The following is a 19,207-nucleotide window of genomic DNA, read 5'->3' as shown; positions in this document are numbered from 1 at the left end:
GCTTGTACCCTTTGGCACAGTGCAAAGGTTCTCCTGTGTTTTTCAAAGATACAAAGGTGTAACTTCTGTTTATTTAAAGAATGTATTTGGTTTTGGAGTTTGGGATTTTCTGTTGTTTGGTTTCAATAGCTGGGTAAAACTTTTGTAATCTTCCAGAAATTAAGCAATTTTTTCATGTCAAATTATTCTGTGCTTGAAATGCATGAGCATGTGGTGTTTGTTGGCTTTCTGTTTCAAGATTAAATCAGCTTTATGGAGCACTCTAAGAGCTTAATAGAGGTTTTATTGACCATAAACTGAATGTGTCTGAAGGTGGGAAAATTACATTACCAGTAGGGTGACCAGGTTCTTAAAACAAAAAAGAGAGAAGATTTTAAATTTTTTTTTATTGGTATCACAGCCAAGGAAATTCATTCAAGGTTTGGCAGACGATGGAAGGAACAATAAATTAGTGATTCCTCCTCCCACAAGAAGACTGAAATGAGCATCCCAAACCTAAAAATATCTCAGATATCACAAGTCTTTAAAATACTGAAACTACTCCTGATGTTTAGGAGTCACTTTTTTTTTCCTTTTTTTTTTTTTTTCCTGTTGTTTTTACTAAATCTGTTTAAAAATCTCAAAGTTTTTCACACAATCTCATGGTTTTGGGAAGCAGAGCTTGTGTCTGGCACAGTCCTGCAGGCACTGTGTGCTGGGTGAATGGGTGAAGGTAACTTGATTTTCCTATAAAAGCAAAATTTTGCAAGAACCATTTCTGTTATCATCCTTAAAGCTATGATCATCCTTAAAGGACAATCTCCTCCTTCAAATCTAGCTGTGAACTTCAGTTTCTGAAAAAATGCCAAAGGAGCATAGGTAGAAGAATGTGTGGGGTTTTGGATATGGTATACTTTCATTCTTTCCCTGGTTTTAAATTTGGAATTAGCAGCAAATAAAATGCAGAGAAAATTTATGACTAACAGACTTTGGTGAATCATTATTGCTCTTTTTTTTTGCCCTGTCTATAAATTAGTAAAATACCACAGGCCTCTTTCTGCTGGCTCCTGCTCAGAAAATTCAGCTTTCTTTAATCTCTGATCATCCTGAAATTTGGAAAATGTGCTTTGAATCAGTGCCCCTGGGAGAATAGTTTGTCATGTTGCTTCGTGAGGAACTTTAGTGGTTAGAGTGACTCACACTTGATTGGCATCATGCTTCACATACAAATAAAAGAAACTGTCATGCAGCCTATTAAAACTGTGCTCTTTATCCTGTATTAATACACTGTTTGCAGAAGCATCTCCTCATATGATGTGCAAAAATAAAAATCTAGATTTATTTTTAATTGTATAATTTATTCTTTTGGGGGACGCCTTTCCAGTTTTGTTTCTCATTGGTAGGTTAAATTTAAGCAATAATGTGCTTACTCTGCCATCCAAATCCTACCTTTGAAGCAGCTCTGGAACAGGTAGCCTGGGGTGGTTTTTTTGTTACTTTTCCTTTTATTCTTGAGCACGTTTGACTTCCACTTAGTGGGTGTGTAGTAGGTGGTTGGGTTGGCTGGTAGGTCTAGCACACGAGAAATTACAATTATGTCTTGATGTGATTCTGCACAGTCTGCCCACCCAGGTGATTCATTCACCCCTGTGTGTGCAGGGCAGAAAGAAAAGATCACTTGTGCCTGACACTGGTAGTGTTTTACTCCCACAGTGTGATCAGCTGTAAAAAATCCACTGGGGAATTTGGTGCTTAATTTCTGGTTTTGTTGAAGGCCTCCTGGTAGCTGCAGGTGAGTCGTGTTCAGACCAGGTTGTCTGCTGGGGTTTGCAATGTGAATTTTGGCCCAGCTTGCCTGTCCATCACGAGCCTTAAACACTCCAACTTTCTTCCTTTTTCCCATGTGAAATTCTTTCTTACAGGATGCACTTGGAATAGTTTTGCAGGGAGCACCACAGGAGGAACTCAAACCTCAGAACAGAATGTTCTGGTTTGGAAAACAAAAGAATCTTAGATGCTTTGCTGTACTAAAATGGTAGCTTGTTTTTGTTTTGCTGTCTTGATGTGCTGGTTTGGGTTTTTTCCTTCTGATATGCTTGGTACTTTCATTTTCCTTCATCCTTGTTTTTAAAAGTAATTAAGAGGATTATAAATACGATCTAAAGAAAAAAAAAAAAAGAAAAAGCAGAGGAAGACAAGTGTGTAAATTCATTTTGGATTAAGCGTTAACTGCTTCTCTTGGGTGCTTTTTTTTATTTTTTTTTTTTTCATTCAAATGAACCAATATATTTCCTTGGAGACTGATGAATTTGTTCATCATTTTAGTAACATGAGGCATTGTATCTCACTTGTTTATCATTGCCTTATCTGCTAAAAGCCAATAGATAACATGTAATTGCAATAAAAGATCATAACACAAATAGGCAGAAGGGGTATAAAGTTGTTTAAGTGTTTATGTTCATCTGTGTGTTTAAAATTATTACAGGTGTGGGAGACTAATGCAAGCTTAGCCAAGGGGAGTTTTGAAGAGCTGTGTCATGATTTGCAGTGTTCTCTCTGCTCTCTCAGAATTATTTGGTGGTTTTGTACACAGAACAAGGAATACTCAGCTTTATTCCTTTTTGTCTTTCCTCTTTCAGGATAGTCCCTCGTCCTGGGACCCCATCCTCCAGTTCATGAAACCCTTTTTGAGCATGAGTCACTGGCTTTTTCTTCTTTCTGCTTTTTGGTGTTACAGTCCACCAGGAAAGTGGGCTAAATGTAGGGTCATGGGATTTGCCTCTTTTGTTTATCATGTTACATGAAACTATCCTGGGGAAAGGGCAGAGGGAGGTTCCCATCTTGCTGCCAGTTTTCATTTGGTTTGATTATTATGTGAACATAATTCAGTTCCTATCAACATCACAGTTCTCTGCAGCTCCAGTGATAGCTGGGACTTCCCTGAGAGCTTCCCTAGGGTTTTGTTTTTAACTCTGGCTGTCCTGTAGTTAGACTTTAGGTTGTATTACACATTGCCAGGTAATTAAAAGGATCCTTCAGTTACCTGTGGAAGTCTTTGCTGCAGAGTTCAGACAATGTCCCTACCCCATGTGGGTGACACCAACTCCAGAGATAAGCTGGGCTGCTGCCTAAAATTGAGGTTTTGTATTTATTTCTCTCCCTCAGTGGAGGATCAGTGTAATATGAACCCTGTGCACTGACTATATAAGACGACATGGGAAGGTGAACTTGTGGTTTAAGTAGTGAATTTACAGGGTCTGTGTAAGGATGGCTCCTGAAAGGATCCAGGTTGCCTGGGCAATCTATCAGAGTTATTTTTATGGCTATGTATAAGATAAATGCCAGCATTTTTTGCCTTGATTCTGGATGAGAAGTGCACCTAGTTTCCTTGGTGGCCACAATGGAAGGACTCTGTTGTGTCCCTTTTCAGAGGCTAGGGGAGAGGAGAGGGCAGATTTTTCTCTGTGATGCTGCAGATGTGACAGAACAAATACCTGCATCTATGTTAAATAAACTAAATACTGGATTTACATGCACTCAGGGGTTCTTCATACACTTGGGGCTATGTCTGTGCCAAATGGGTACAGAAATCCCTTATTTTGTCCCTTTCTTCACAGGGACTTTGGAAAAGTGAAAAGCATTTTCCTGGGAGGGAGTCAGGCCCCCAGCCAGCTGGCAGGGACTCGTGTTTTAGAGCCTTGGCCTCTGTCAGCTGAGGAGAGCAAAGTGATCCATCTGCTCACCATACCATGGGTATATTTGCATTCATAAGGAGGAAAACTGAAAAATGTGCTTATCCCAGGCTCTAGGCACCTTTTGGCAGTCACTCTAATTTAGAGTGCTAATCAAAGCCAACAGTTTTCATCTCAGAATTTTCTAACTGCAAGAGCAGAAGTTAAAACAAACAAAATACCATTGTCTTCACATAGGGGAGATATGGAAGAAAATACCTCACTTAAACTTTCATTTTTCATAATTCCAGTTAATAAAAAGATAAGCTTTTAACAAATTCTAAATTTATGGAGATTTAAAGAGTTAAATTGTGAATGCTTCATCTAATATCCTGGAGGAAGCCTCATTCTTACATACAAAGGAGTGATTGGTGCCATCTACATGGGCAGGCTCTGATGACAAGGTGCAAGGTGCATTTACATTTTTCAACAAATGTTTAGATTCTGTTAAAGGAGATAACTTTTTTTGTTTTCCCCTTGGAATTGGCTGCCACGGACCTTGGTCCACTGTTTGTTGAAATCAGTTGAGTTTATCCCAAGTAACTTCCTCCTTCCATCTGCTTCTCTCAGCTGAGTGTATTTGCCTGCAGTTCTTAGAGATCATTCAAAGATGAGAGTATATGAATATTATTTATCTGTTTGTAGTGCCTTTCTGTTACTCATTTCCTCCTCCAGGATCCTCAGCACTGAAGCTGTGCTATTTTTGGAAGAAAGTCTTGTCAGGTGACACTGTACATTTAAAGAGCATCCACAGCAGTGTTCTGCTGTGGTCACTCTGTGACATGCACGTCCCAGTGGCTGCTCTATCTGACCCTGCAGGATGCAGGGCTGTGTCCAGACAGATCCATAAGCCTGTTAAGATTGTCATCTAACTGTCAGTATTTCCTTTTTTATATATATATAGTATAAAATAACAAGAACAGATTATACTTACACCCTCCTCCAGTAAAATCTAAAGCATATGTTTTTCTCCTCCACACAGGAAAGGGATAGTTGCAAAAGCTCCATGGGAAATCTTGCAGGAGCTGGTGTGTGCCCAGCTTGATTTGCTGGTAAATAGACACTCTCAGACTGCAGTGTGGTCACTCCAGTTCTTTTGGGAGGCAGAGATGCTAAGGAGAAGTTGAGCACATAAACTGTTCAGCAACATTTCACCAGAGAGGAGGTGAAAATGCTTCCTTGTGCTGATGTTTGATGTGGTCCCTCCACGTGTATCATCTGTGTGATGTGAAACAGAAAATCCATCTCTGGAGAAATGACCTGGTGTTTGCTTTGCAGGTTATGCCCACTGGAAGGGTCAGGTGTTGAATTCTGATGAGCTTCATGAACTCTACGAAGGACTTAAGCTGAACAAAGTCAACCGATACGATTATGTGCTCACAGGTAAGAGGAGCTTGTTCCCTGGAGTTCCCAGGAGATGTAAACAGGGGTGAAGAAATGTAAAACATATCCCTTCTTATTGCAAACCAAGTAATTAAAGTATCACATGTATATTATAGTCTGAACTGGTTCATGCTGTTTAATTTGGAACAGCCAGGAGGTTGTAACTGGGTGGGTAAATTGATGCTTTTGTATGATTTACAGACTTGTACAGGCCAAGCATGTGCAGGCACACTTTAATATTTTGGCAGTGCCTCCACTGGAACAGTGGATGAGGAATGTCAGAGTATTATTATTAGATTTCTTAGGAAGACATGAGTTTAACTCTTTCTCCTAAGTCTGCAGTATTAGCACTCTGTGGTAAATTTTTAAACAGTTGTCTGTCCTTTATTTTTTTACATGATCTTTAAGACTTAATGCTTTGGACAGTAAGAAAAGTAGGAGTAGAGTTGGGTTTTGGTTTTGACTATTATATATCTTGATTTTTTTGCTCTTGTAGGTCATCTGAGTGAGTACAGTTCTGCAGTGTTTTCCTGTACTTTGTAACCACTTATAAACTAAGTATTTATAAATACAGGCAAAGAGAATTTCTTGTAGAGTATTTCATAGAAAGGAGAGATTCTACAAGAAGTTTTTATTAAAAATTTCTTCTCACCCAATTCCTGCTTCTCAAAAGTAGGTTACTGATCAGATTTCACCTCAGTAAGAGCTGTGCATCTGGTTTGGATAACAGTATCAAATTTTTACAGCAGTAAACAGCTTTCTAAAAGCAGAAATACATCACCAGATTTGATTGATTTCATGGCTTCCACATGTAGGAAAGTTCTTTATACACAGGGAAAACAGGAAATTTTAAGTGCATGGGTTATAACTCCAAAGCAGTCATTCTGGCTTCAAGGGTGTGGCATATCCAAAGAGTTATTGTCAGGGTTCTTTCAAGGAATATCTCCAAAATAAAAGAGACTGAATTGCAAATGGATTGAACTAAAGATAAGAAGTTAATTTTTGCATAAATGAGTTCTTTGTTGTTGAGAAATAGATAAACAGCCTTTTTTTCCTGGAAGGAACTCACACAGAGGACATTTCCAGGAAGAGCACACTGTATTGTAGGAATTTTCAGGAGATGATAGTGTGCAAAATTTATAAATAATATTTGAGTATTCTTTTAGCTGGAATGTTCCTTTTTTATTTCACTTCCAGCTCCTGGAAAAGTCCTCTACTCTTTTCCTATCATTGGCAAAAATGGATGTAAGAAATTAAAAATGGTAGAAGGAAAATAAGAAATAGAAGTCTTCAGTGAAAGGGAATTTCAGAGAAAATGGAATATTTATTAATAAAAGTGTTTTAAAATCACATTTTTGTCTGTTGTTCAAGTTGGGTTTTTTTAAATCTCATTTGCTGCAGCCATTTTCAGTGTGAACAAAAAGAAGGCATAGGTAGAAGGAGCAGTCATTTCTAAACATCTAATAACAATTTTTGTGTTTTAGTCTTCACCTGCATTATGACTGAACTTAAAATCCTTTTTTTTTTTTTTTTTCATTTAAGGCCAAAAGCCAGATTTTTCAATTCAAACAGACATTCAATATACTGCACAACTACTTTGTACCTCAAACAGCCTGGATATGATTATTTAAACATTGAAAAGCAATGTATCAGCAGGTGGGATTTGACTGTTAATTTTCTGATGACTGCAGATATCTCAACTGAGATTAAAATTATTATCTTTAGGCCAATTATACAAAGTAACACTCCATGGGCTTTTTGTGACTATTAGTTATTTGTAGAGCTTGTCTCTGTTTCATTTGCAGTAAGACACTCAAGGTAAGAGAGAAATTGCAGTTGAGTGTAAATGTTTTAAGCACTTCTATCTATGATATTGATCAAACTCAATGTTTTTTCCAGCCAGTCTGCCATCACAGGTCATTTAAAAAAAAATCTTTGATTGACTCTTTTGACTGATTGTCAGCATTTCATGAATAAAATTCAGCATTTTGGCAAAAAATCTTCTCAATTTCTCTGCAGCACCCAAGAACTTACAATTTCTGAAGTTTTAAAAAATCTCCAAAATCTACTTTTTAAATGTACTTTAAAATATTTTATTAGAGTGGACATTTCCAAGGACATTGAAAGATGTCCTTGCTAAAAATAAAAGTATTAAATCACAGAATCACAAAATATGTTGAGTTGGAAGGGACTCACAAATATTGGGCTGGCCCTGCACAACACCATTCCCAAAAAATGAACTACAATAAATTAAAATCAAATTTATAATTCATAAATATTGTAAATAAAGTTAATACAATAATATATAAATTAAGGAACATCTATAAAATTTAGAAACTAATGATAAATAAGAATGTTGTGGTGCTTATTTCACTGCTAAGCCTGAAAAATAGGAACTTTATTGGTATTTTGGAAATTGCTCTGAAATGATCAAGATTAAATCTCTATTGCAATAATGTGTTGGACTCTATCAGCATGAACACTATTAATAATAAAAAATTGTTTCAAGACAGTATGAGAAGAGTATATAGAATTTTAAAACAAATTCTGTTTACTGCATGAAAAATAATACTGATCAAAATACTGTTTTTATTAAAAGGAATGTTTTTTCCTTCTAGCCTGACCTTTATTTATATATGTTCAAGCATTTTGAAGTTACTTGAAGCCTTTCATATACAACATTCTTAGTAAATGAATTTTTAAGGTTATGCTTGTAGTTGTGCAAGCACTGTATGAATTGGTATTCCAACCTGTTATTTCTGAGACAGCTACTGAAATGTCATTGTTCTAAAAATGCATTTATCCAAAGAATGAGAAGTATGCAGTATTCCTATCCAAAACTAAAAACAGCAAAAGTGTTCATGAAATTGGACTTCAAAGGTGTCCTTTTTGTTTTTTTCTTTTTTTTTCTCTGAAAGGGTATACAAGAGACACATCATTTCTTGCAATGGTGGTGGATATTGTCCAGGAGTTGAAGCAACAGAATTCTAACCTCGTGTATGGTAAGGATGTGCATTATAATCCTTTCTACTTCCTCTTTAAGTATGCTTATCATTTTCACATTTTAGGATGGAAACACTGTTCTGATGTTACACATTTCTGGTCTGTTCTGGAGCCAGCTGGGCCTCCAGTGATGTTTCATTTCAGCTTTAGGCATTGAGGGAGTTGGGTTTTTCTCTCTATTTGCTGCCTTTCAGTGTATTTCTTCCATTATGTCAATCCAAAGGATAGTGTGCCTTGAGGACTGGAAAAGATAAAAATCCAGGAAAAGATAAAATTCCCAGTCAACTGCTGCTGCTAGTCCAGAGGCTGTATGAGCTGAGAGCTGAAGCCTCTCCTTGATTTCCAAGTTAGCCAGAGCAGGACAGGCTCTCCCATGTTGCCCTGCCATGGTTCCATGGAACATCCCAGAAATGTCCTACTGTAATGGTTTGAAAGAAAAACCAGTGAGAGACTCCAAGTCAGAAATACAATTTAATAGGAAAATAATATATAAAAATAAAATACATGCAATAGTACAAAAGAAAAACCACTGACAGAGTCAGAATACAGCCTGACACCCTGCAAGTTAGGGTGGTGGCAGCAGTCCAGATGAAGTGGTGCTCTTGAAGCAATGATCCTATAGAAAGGTCTGGTAGCTCTTATCCTCTGGAAACCAGTGGGTAAAGGCTGCCTTGGTGTTCCAAATCTCAGTTTTTATCTGGGTAGGAAAGGCTTGGCTCCTCCCACTGGGTGGAGCATCTCCCAGTGGGATGATGGAATTTTATCAGTCATGCACTGGGACTCAATGGCCATTAACAGGAGATATCTCCTGGAGGAAGGGTGGGAAAGATAGAGAGCACTGCCCCAGCTGGTTTTAACAGATGGCCCATTAGCAGAGGATATCTCCCACAGAGATAAGGATCACTGCCCCACCTGGTTTCAGCACATGGTGATAGAATACAGACTTCTGGGCACGTCTTTGCATTGTAACCTAGGACACCTACTTTGTCTCATAAATTTCATTATTTACGTTGGACTCCAGGGCTTTTTTAGCTCTGGTGCTTTCTAAGATTCCCTTGGGCTGTCCAGGGAGCAAGAGTCTCCTGCAGCTGTTGTCACTAATATGTCACATCAGGCTTTAACCTGTGAGTAAAGATTTCTTCTCTTCCCTTCCTTCCTCTCCTGAGTGTTTCAGGAATTTTGAACATAACCAGCCTAGGCTTGAATTGAGCAAAGCTTTCAGAGTGACAGGGCAAAGTCAGTGAGGATTTAGTGGGATAAAAAGCTAGGAATGATGGTTTGAGCATCTTCAGACTCAGTAAAGTGTGGTCAGGAAACAACTAGAATGCTTGACAGGATTTGCAGGGTGTTGTACTGAGCAGTGATACCTGACTTAAAATTAGCAAAGCATAGGTCTTAATTAGCAAAATACAGCAGAGAAATAATGTCTGGGTTTTGTTGGTTTTTTTAGCTTTTATTTACACTATTGCATTTTCAAATTCTTCATAGCCTTGTGTGAAAGCTGAAGACTCTTTTGGAATGTGAACAGAAAGAGACATCTGGCTGTGTAGAACAGGAAGGAAGTGGTCAGGTGGTGAGATCACAGCAGGGCTTCTAAGATCTTTTATGTTGAATAAATAGACTATAACGTAAAGAAAATATTTTTCAACTGTAAAACAAATTGCCCTCTTTACTCATAGAAACTTCCTGAAGTACTGACATGGATTTGATATCTTTGGATTTGTGTTTCTTTTTGATCTTGCTTAAAGATTTTTTAATACAATGAACAATGTTCCTTTTTGAAGTGCAATGCTAGGCTGTTTCCATCCTCACTGAGGACACTTGGAATGTGTTGTGAATACTGCTGTGATCCAGAACCTGTGCCAAACATGTGTTCATGTCATTCACCAAGTACTTTGGCATGAATTTTCTTATTGTTTCATTATAATATTTTCTTTATTTAATATACACACATCATTTTGGTGTGTACATTTGGCATGTATGTTTTTACACTAAAGTAAAATTATGACTCTTTTCAGAGCTGTTAGCTTCTGCCATGTTTCTCCCCCCCATACTACCATTCCAGACAACTTTCTAAGACACATGACCTACTCTTTCAAAATTGGCAGCCACCAGATACAGATTTCAGCATGCTATAAGAGCTGTGAGAGTGTGTAAGCTTTGAGGTGCTCAGTGCTGTTCTATAGCCATTAATGTTACCTAAAATTTTTCCCTCCCACCAGGGTCTTCATAACTGTACCCTATTTCTAAACCTAAATTTTTTTACAGTGTGTGATCCAGTGATGGGTGACAAGTGGAATGGAGAAGGCTCTATGGTGAGTACTCTTCTGTTTGGCTTCTCTGTGTACAGAATGTTTGTTATAAAAAGATGTATAAAGATTTAGTATTTTTTAAACAACAAAACAAATATCTTTTACCTAAGTGTGGCTTTGGATCCCAGTATCAAGTAAGTCTGTACTTAAAATTCTTGGTTTTGAATGAGATTGGTATCTGGAAAGAATTTCAGCTGCCCAGCCCTGGGATTATTTCTGGCTCTCTCCTGAGACAACAGAGGGTGTACAGACTCTATCCACAGGAAAATATCCCCCTGCTGCCCATCCTTGTCTCTCTGGAGTTCTCTCATCAACTGTCAAGAGCTGTGCTCTGGCTGGTAGCCTGGCTGCCCCCATTGTCAGTCATTCTGGGAACTGATACAGCCCTGGAACCTAAATGAGTTATTTCATGTGGGATCTAACAGCTGTTGAGCACTGGGCTCTGATCAGTGACAGAAAGGTCCCAAGTTCCAGTGCCAGGCTGCACACTGACAAAAACCCATTCATTTTTGATCAAAAATTTTTGAACAGAATAGTTGAGTTTGGAGATAAGGGCATGAGTGAGCTGGGACACTATTTCCCCTGCTGTTGTATCACCTTGGTGAGAGAGAAGTTGAAAGTTCTTCAGTCAGGCATCATTCTTTTTAATATTGCCAGTTTAGGTGCATCTACTGAAAAATGGTGCTTCCCATCACCTCAGGGAAGAAAGGGCTGTTGGTGACAGTGTCCCCAGCTGGAGGATGCTCTGCCACTGCAGTTGCAGAGCTTGGAGCTGCCAGGTCACTCAGTGGCAGCAGGAGTGGTGCTTGAGGGAAGGAGAGTTGCAGTCTCACATTTCAGACACTGCTGATAACTCCTGACACTGTTTTTTCTCCCCAGTATGTGCCCAAGGATCTCCTGCCAGTCTACAGGGACAAAGTTGTACCTGTTGCAGATATAATCACTCCTAACCAGTTTGAAGCTGAGTAAGTGCTTATTTCCTTTTCTATCCAAACAAACTTGTGGAAAAAAGCAGGGAAGACTGATAGCCCTTAATTTTATTTCTCTCACTATAGTGCCTTATGTATGCATCTGTTGGGTTTTGGGTTTTAGCTGTTACTTTCAAGAGGTGTTTTTCAGATAACCTCAATTGCTGCATGTTGAAACCAGTAAAAAAATCCAGGAGTTAATGTGAGAAAAAGATTCTTCTTGTTTTCTCCAGTGTCTCATTTTCATGATTATTTCTTGTTATCACCAGAGGCCTGTTTCTAGGACAGGTTAAAATGTACCTTCCCCATCCTTACCCATGACTATGAAAATTTTTATTATGTGCCAGAATATCAAAACTGGAATAGTTTGGTTCAACCCCTCTACCCCCAAAATTAGATTCAGAAGTACCACCATGGCAACATCTCACAGGAACTAACAATTTAATTGCCTCCTGCCTGTGCAGGAGCCCCTTTGGTCAGGAGATAATCTGTGGTGGTGCAGCACAGGCTGTCCTCTTGAGGGGAGGGAGCAGCTACATGGGAGAGGGAGAGAAAACACTTGTGAGGGAATTTTTGTGATGCAGGGATCTCTGGAGGAGGAAGGGCAGCACTGGTGTGAGTGCACTTGAGCAGCACTGTGTGTCTGTGCACGTAGCTTTAAACACAGAGGTCTGGTCCAGCAGACCGTGGAGCTGCAGGTGGGTTTGGCCTGTTTGATGAAGTCACAGCTTTCCTCCTCTGAAAGGGAAAACAAGCAGGCACTAGAGAACTCTTGCCTTCTTAAGGTTTCTGTTTCATTCTCAGGTTGCTCACAGGGAGGAAGATTTACACAGAAAAAGATGCACTGGAGGTAAGTAGGCAAAGGGTGCGATGTGTGACATTTCTTTTCTGCATTCCTGCCTGCAGTGCTGCAGTTTGCCTTCAGCCTTGGAGTCACTCTGTCCTTTCCATGTGTTTATCATTAAAGTTTGTACACTTCAGGCACAAAAAATTTCCTGTTTTAGTGTCAGAATTCTGAAGAAGCTTCCCCAAAGAGCTGCAGATGAAAGGATTTCAGTGGTAATGAGTACATCTCTCTGAACGTGCTTTCTACAGTGGAGGAGGAGTGGCAGCACCACACGTGGCAAATAGCCAGACACTGCCAGCTCTGTGGATATTATTGAGTGGGGTGAAAATCCCAGGGGACCCTGGGCATTAGGAGCCTGTTTGGGGCTCTGCTGTGCACATTCAGCAGTGCTGAGTGTGAGGACAGATTTTCCTCATTCTCCCAGATAAATCCACAGCATTGACAGCTGCTGTCATTGCCATATAGAGCTGATAGATGGCCTGCAAATATATTGCATTGAGGTGTAAAGATTTGCCCTTTCACACAAAATGAAGAAAATAAAAAGCTGTAAGGCTTGGTGGTGAAGGACAAAATAGAAAGACAGTTTTACTGATGTCTTGAGAAGGACTGAGCTCTTTGTTTTGTTGGCTAGACAAGTGCTTTCATAATGGACTGATGTTATTCCCTCCAGTTTGGTTTTGAACTTCAAAAGAACACAAAATCTTTAAACAAGCAGCAGCTGCAGTGGCACCCTGGAGAGTAGCTGGGGGTCTGTCAGCCCAAATGTTTGTTGTTTTTTTGCTGTAGCAACGTCAAACAACATGGGCTGGTCACCATCACTTCACAGCAGGAAGCAGCTACAGAGATCTCATCTGAATTTCCACTGCCCCCAGTTTTACATTACCCCACTGTGCTGGGTGAGGGTGATGAACTGTGCTTCATGCCAGTGACTGAGATCTGCAACTCAGTTCTTCTGTTCTCATCCTCACCACTGGAACCAGTCTTGAGAAGAACATAATTAGCTGAGCAGCCTTTAGTTTTAAATTTTCATATTTCAGCTGCAAACATGAGTTGCATGTGCTAAACAATTTTGCCAATTAGTCTTCTGACTGACTCATGCCATAGCTCTGATTTATGATGGCCTTTAAAAAAATCTCTCTCAAAGAGATGGAATCATACTTAGAACTGGAAACATTTTGAAGAAGTTGTTTGTAGGATGTTATATTTTAATCTGTCTTTCCAGCTGCATGTCATGTATGGGTCTGAATAATAATTTGTGCTGGAATTTGTCCCCTTTAAAGGTGGTAGGAATTCTGGCATTGATTTCCATTATTTCATATTTGCTTTCCTTTCCTTAATAAGACCTGTGATGACAGTAGTGTCTTCTAATATAAAATAAAGTATTATGTAATATTAACATAGAAAGAACTAAATACTACAACTAGAAATAGTAGAGATTAGGATCCTGGTGAATTGTGACTGAGAAATGAAATTTAGTTTGATATTACTGCACAAACTGATTGTGTCAGTGTATGCTGGTGGATTTACTACTTCTTCAAAACCCAGCTGTTGTCTGTGCAAAGACATCTGAGAGCTGAGGAAACTTGGAGGCTTAGACAAGAAAAAAAAGCAATAAAGTATTAAAAAATTGCAGAAATAAATCCCTATCATTCAGCTTCTCATGAGTCATAGCTAGCCTGAGAGGGTTTTTAGTTAAACTCTTCTGGGAGAATTAATATTTTATCCATGTTTTATGCTAAACTCATTATTGAAGTCATTCTTTTTTCTGTGAAATCAAAATCACTTCTGTCTGTAACAACCAATTGTGATGTCAGAAGTCGAGTATTAATGAGTTTAACTGAGGAACACACAGAGTGGAGAAACATTTGCAAAGGTATATAATTTACAGCTGTGGCATGGGGGTTGAAACAGAGAAAAGAAGATTGAGATAGACACACTTGTCCCTCTGATTTAGGTTTTTTAATTTTTGATAACTCTAGAAGTAGTAGCTAGATAAGATTTCATGACTTAGAGCTGTTGGCTTTCTAGTAAATGCTTCAAGATGCCAGCTCAGGTGCATGTGTCTGTATATTTATTCTCTTATTCTTTTGATAATATGTTCTGAAAACATGATGCAGGGAAAAATTCTGATCACAGCTGAAACAGAGTATCCTTTCCAGAGGAGCATCCAAAGATAACACAAACAGAAATGCTTGTATATTTTAACAACTGTGTGCATTTAAATTTGGATATTTTGATTGCCCTATTTCAAAGTAATACTCCTAATTCCAGTGGATTGTTTTAATAGAGAATGCTTTTATCTCTTTACAAAAAATGTCAGAATAAGGTGTTTGTTAAAAATCCTCATTACTGTGAATGAAAGTTTAATCAACACATGTTGCAGTCACTGATTCCTGCTTTTTTGCACACTGGAAGGTGATGGATATGCTCCACGCCATGGGACCAGAGACTGTGGTGATCACAAGCTCAGATCTACAGGCACCTCTAGGAAATGACTACCTGATTGCTCTGGGAAGCCACAGAAAAAGTAAGTCAAGAGCTCCTTCCTTACCTGTGCTCTCTTCTAAGCTGTGTGTGCCTGCAGTTACTCCTTGAAGAATTAATTCCATCAGGCCCATGTGTAGTGATGGAAGGAGCACAGATTGCTAAGTGAGCACCTTGTCCTGCAGTGATGTCAGGAGTGGAGGGGCTGGGGCTGCTCCAGCAGGGAAGACAAGAGCTGACTTTATCACAGCACAGGCAGGGCTCTGTCCCCACCCTGTGGGCACAGACCCACAGGACCTGAGCAAGGTGAGCAGGACAGACAGGTCTCCAGAGTTAGGGAGACAAGGCAGGTCTGAGATTAATCTGGAAAATTCAGTAATTACAGAAGTATCTCAGGCAGGGCTGCTTGTGCCCAGGCCTGAGCCTCCATGCAGCTCCTGGGCAGAGGAAGAGGATGTCCTAGGGGGTCTGTTGGGACTCTTACAGCCCCTGGTAGGGATATAAAACAGGAACTGGGCATGCTTGAATGCTTTTCTGAAATGTCACACTGTCCTGTTAGCAGATTGTTTTCCTCCCTTGATAGATTATAAAATACCCTTCTGCTTCTTCTCTACATCCCCTTCCTGTACCCTCCCCAGGATTCACTGTGTGTTCAGACTGTCACACAATGTTTCCTCCTGAGAAGGGCACAGTTGTGAGGGATGAAAAATGAACTCACTCCTCCCTCTTAAATGAAGTATGTACAGTATAGAAGTTGTAAATGCTGTCCCAAGCTGGCCAAGTTTTGGAAGGCTGTGCATTTTAAAAGAGCTGGTACAAAGTTCACAATACTCTTTTATGTTCCAAACAGCAAATGAATTAAAATCTGATTATGACTTTTAAAAAGATTTCTTTTAAAATTCTAGTGATTGCTGTTGTATGAGTTGCTGGGTCTGTCACTTAACTGTAGATCTGTGTTGTAGCTAAAGCAGATGGTACCAGGATAACACAGAGAATTCGGGTGGAGTCTCCTAAAGTGGATGCTGTCTTTGTTGGAACAGGAGACTTGTTTGCTGCTATGCTTCTGGCATGGACACACAAGCACCCAAACAATTTGAAGGTGGGAGAGAAGTTACTCATCTCTCTGCAAGTTTGGATCTTGTTTCTCTTCAGTTTTTTTAAAAACTTCTAATCTGTGACATTATTTAAATACTATCTTCTGTTTTGGCTTATTTTTCCTCACCTCAGAGAAAAAGCCACAGAATTTCCCTTTTGCCATAAGGGACAGTAAATAGTCATATTTCAGTTAGATTGATTTTGTAATTTTGTAAAAATAAGATTTTTTTTTTCTGGAGACAGACTACATACATGTTTATAATTACATTTTTTATCCTTCTTTTCATAATAAGCACTGAAAATATTTTCTCAAATCCATTTTTCTGTTTCTTTCCCTTAAGGACATAGAATGCTTGATACAGTTATGATTTCACCAGTTTGGGGAGAGTTAAGTCAATTCTTTTTCCCAAACTTTGCATTGCATAGTTGTCATCATGTTTATTTTGTCAGTCATGTTTTCCTCTTAATAACAGTGTTTTTTTAATAATATTAAGTAATATTAAAGTAGGTAGCTGAAGTTTTACTAAACCCTGAATTGTTGTGTTGATGCAGGTGGCCTGTGAAAAGACTGTGTCAGCCATGCAGCATGTTCTGCAAAGGACCATTAAGAGTGCAAAAGGTAAATTCATCCAGACTTCATTCCCATGTTCTGTCTGGACTGGCATCAGAAGAAATATTCAAGGAGCTTTCTGGGTTTCCTGACTAAAGGCATCCCCTCACTGCAGAAGCAGGCAGAGAATTTTCAGAATGAGAGCTTGGTAGTTTTGTCTGCATGTCCCTGCTGTGTCTCCAAGCCCATTTTTAGGAGAGCTGACTGCAGGTGTCACTGTTTAGCTTGTGGTGGTGCCAGTTGTGCTGACTGTGCCTGACTCAGCTCTGCAAATCCAGCAGAACTTGAGGAGATGCTGGGTTTGGTGTGCCAAAGAGCTCCTGCTTCAGTGTAGCTCACCCACTGACCCTCTGAGTGTGTTTAGCACTGAGAGGGGTTTACCAACTAATAAGTTTCTTTGCTGTGGGCCAGTTTGAGGAGCAATTTTTTTTCAGCTTCTCTCCCCTTGGAGTTCCCATCTTTCAGTTCTTAAAGAAATCTGTGGGTTCTCTGAGCATGTCTGTGTGTCTTCCTAATTAACAGCAGAGCTGTGTTTCTTTCCTGGAGAGAGATGTGGAACACAGGTGATAAGAAATCACAGTGCTGACCTGGATTTTCCACCTTGGAATCCTTTAGCAGGGAGCAGTAAGGGAGAATGGGGAAGGGAGGAAAGTAGAGAAAATCACGGGGTAACAGAACAATGTAACTTGTTTCTTTTTATACTGCTGTTTTTAATGACATTCTGATGTCATCTTTTTAGTGCAAGCTGGAGAAGGAAACAAACCAAACTCAGCCCAGCTGGAACTGAGAATGGTCCAAAGCAAAAAGGACATAGAAAACCCAGAGATCATAGTGAAAGCCACCGTGTTATAAAGGCTCCACGTCTCCAATAACGCACAATGTATCGATGTCCTCATTTCTTTCCTGTAAATTGTAATATTTGCCTTAGATCTGTGACAGAAACCTGACTTTCATGAAATAGTGCCCAGCATAGGCAGATATCCACTCTCAAACATATGTGCTGGCCTTGCTCAGTTTTAAAAACAGAACAGTTAGTGTGCATTGAAGCATATTCCCAAGTATCCCAATGTCTGTCAGATTCACTTAGTCTATGTGATTACCCAGGGCAAGAGAGCAATGTTCCTGCCTTGCCAAAGACTGTAGATGTGAATTTGCTAATGGAATGCTTGACTGACTGGAAAATGTATTTCAAGATGGCATCTAGTGCCAATGGAGCTGGCTCCATGCTCCCTTTTCCTGGAGGTACCTGGTTACCTACTCTGGTATTCAGTATCTCAGCTGCTATGAAACTAAGCAGGGTTAAAGCTACACACACAGTTCTGGTTGTGTGTAGGGGTACTTTGAAGATGTTTGGCATGTTCAGTACTCTGAAGTGACCTTGAGGTGTCATTCATGTTGCTGATCTCTGCTCCTGTTTCTTGTCCATGAGCAGCTGCACAGGTTCCAGCTGCTTATTTCTCATGTCCATGGGTGCCCATGTGATTTTCCTCCAAAAGCTGCTCCAGAAACATCTTCATGAACAAGATCATGCCTTTATTCAGTAGCACTGGTTAGAAGTGTGGTCTCTGAGGCCAGGTTTAATTTTCTTTTAACTAAGGGCAAAAGAGAAAGCAGCTCTTACCCTGGAAGTTGGCTGCATCGTGGGTGGATGTACTTAAAAACTACATGGGCACTTCATTTCACATTAGTGAGCTCTGCTGGCAGCTCAGCAATGAAGCAATGTGGGAAAAGTAGTATTTTTGGTTTAGTAAGATCTGGTCAGTTACACATCTTTACCAAATGCAGTGAAATAGAAAAATTAACTTGTTCATAAATGTATCTTTAAGCAACATCAATTGGAGATTACAGAAATACATCATAATTATTTTTAATGCACAATTCTGCTTGATAAGGCTTCAGAATCCTATGGATTCTATGGATCACAGCCACATGCTAAAGCAGCAGGGCAGGTCTGCTGACATAATGGTCACTCACACTTCTGTAGGGTTTGTCTGTAGGATCCATGTTCTTGCTTGTCCCAAGATAAAGTCTAGTGTGATGTTAAATCCAGATGGAGTTGATGAGTTTTACTTGTCTCAGACTGCATAAGGGGATGGAAATTGCATTTCTGATTGATTTCCTCTCCTGTATTTGGCATTAAAAGTGAAAAAAAAACCAAAACATGTTACTTGAGAATTTAAGGAAATTTACCTACATATTATCTACAAAATGTGACTCTACTGCCACAGTCTTTAGTAACCACTGTCATGAAATAACTTTCTAGCAATAATAATTTTGGTGTTGAGAACAGTTGCTAAAATTAGCAGTCAGTAACAGAGATATGAACTCATGGCTGATACCCAACCTGTAAAAAGATGTGAACCACCTTGACAGGGTGTCCAAGTGTCTGATGGGAAGCAGTGAAGAGGAAACCAGGCTCTTCTGAGTGGTGCCCAAGGAAGTGATAAATAGACAGTAGCACAAATTGAAATACAGGAAAATCCATTTAAACATTAGAAAAATGTAATTCACTGTGAAGGTGTTCAAACACTGGCACAGGTTGCCCAGAGAGGTGGTGGAGTCTCTGTTGGAGATACTCAGGTGCTGCCTGACCATGGCCCTGAGCAACCTGCTCTGCTTGGCCCTGCTTGCTCAGAGGTTGGACCAGAGCATCTCCAGAGGTCCCTTCCAACCTCAGCCATTCCATGATTCTCTGGGCACATTGAACTGCCTGTCTTTGCAGAGCTGGATTTTTAAATTTTGTTCTCCCTGCAACACAAACTTCCAGATGGGCTGGAAAATACCCTTGCTAATAT

The 19,207-nt window shown here is 39.6% G+C and overlaps 1 protein-coding gene across 1 annotated transcript in view; it reads left to right on the top strand.

Moving 5' to 3' along the window:
- PDXK (pyridoxal kinase) overlaps positions 1-18,597 on the top strand; it is a 38,175-nt gene extending 19,578 nt beyond the window's left edge. The window contains exons 3-11 of the mRNA XM_079308363.1: positions 4,989-5,093; positions 8,012-8,095; positions 10,365-10,411; positions 11,288-11,373; positions 12,181-12,226; positions 14,639-14,750; positions 15,670-15,806; positions 16,355-16,421; positions 17,152-18,597. Coding sequence (XP_079164489.1) covers positions 4,989-5,093; positions 8,012-8,095; positions 10,365-10,411; positions 11,288-11,373; positions 12,181-12,226; positions 14,639-14,750; positions 15,670-15,806; positions 16,355-16,421; positions 17,152-17,264 — 797 coding nt within the window. The 3' untranslated portion in view covers positions 17,265-18,597. The remainder of the gene's footprint in view (positions 1-4,988; positions 5,094-8,011; positions 8,096-10,364; positions 10,412-11,287; positions 11,374-12,180; positions 12,227-14,638; positions 14,751-15,669; positions 15,807-16,354; positions 16,422-17,151) is intronic.
- The last annotated feature ends 610 nt before the right edge of the window (positions 18,598-19,207 follow it).

This window comes from Erithacus rubecula (assembly GCF_903797595.1).
Source record: "Erithacus rubecula genome assembly, chromosome: 1".
Lineage (NCBI taxonomy): Eukaryota > Metazoa > Chordata > Aves > Passeriformes > Muscicapidae > Erithacus > Erithacus rubecula.
The sequence above is the reverse complement of the archived record's forward strand: the minus strand, read 5'-3'. Positions and strand labels throughout refer to the sequence as shown.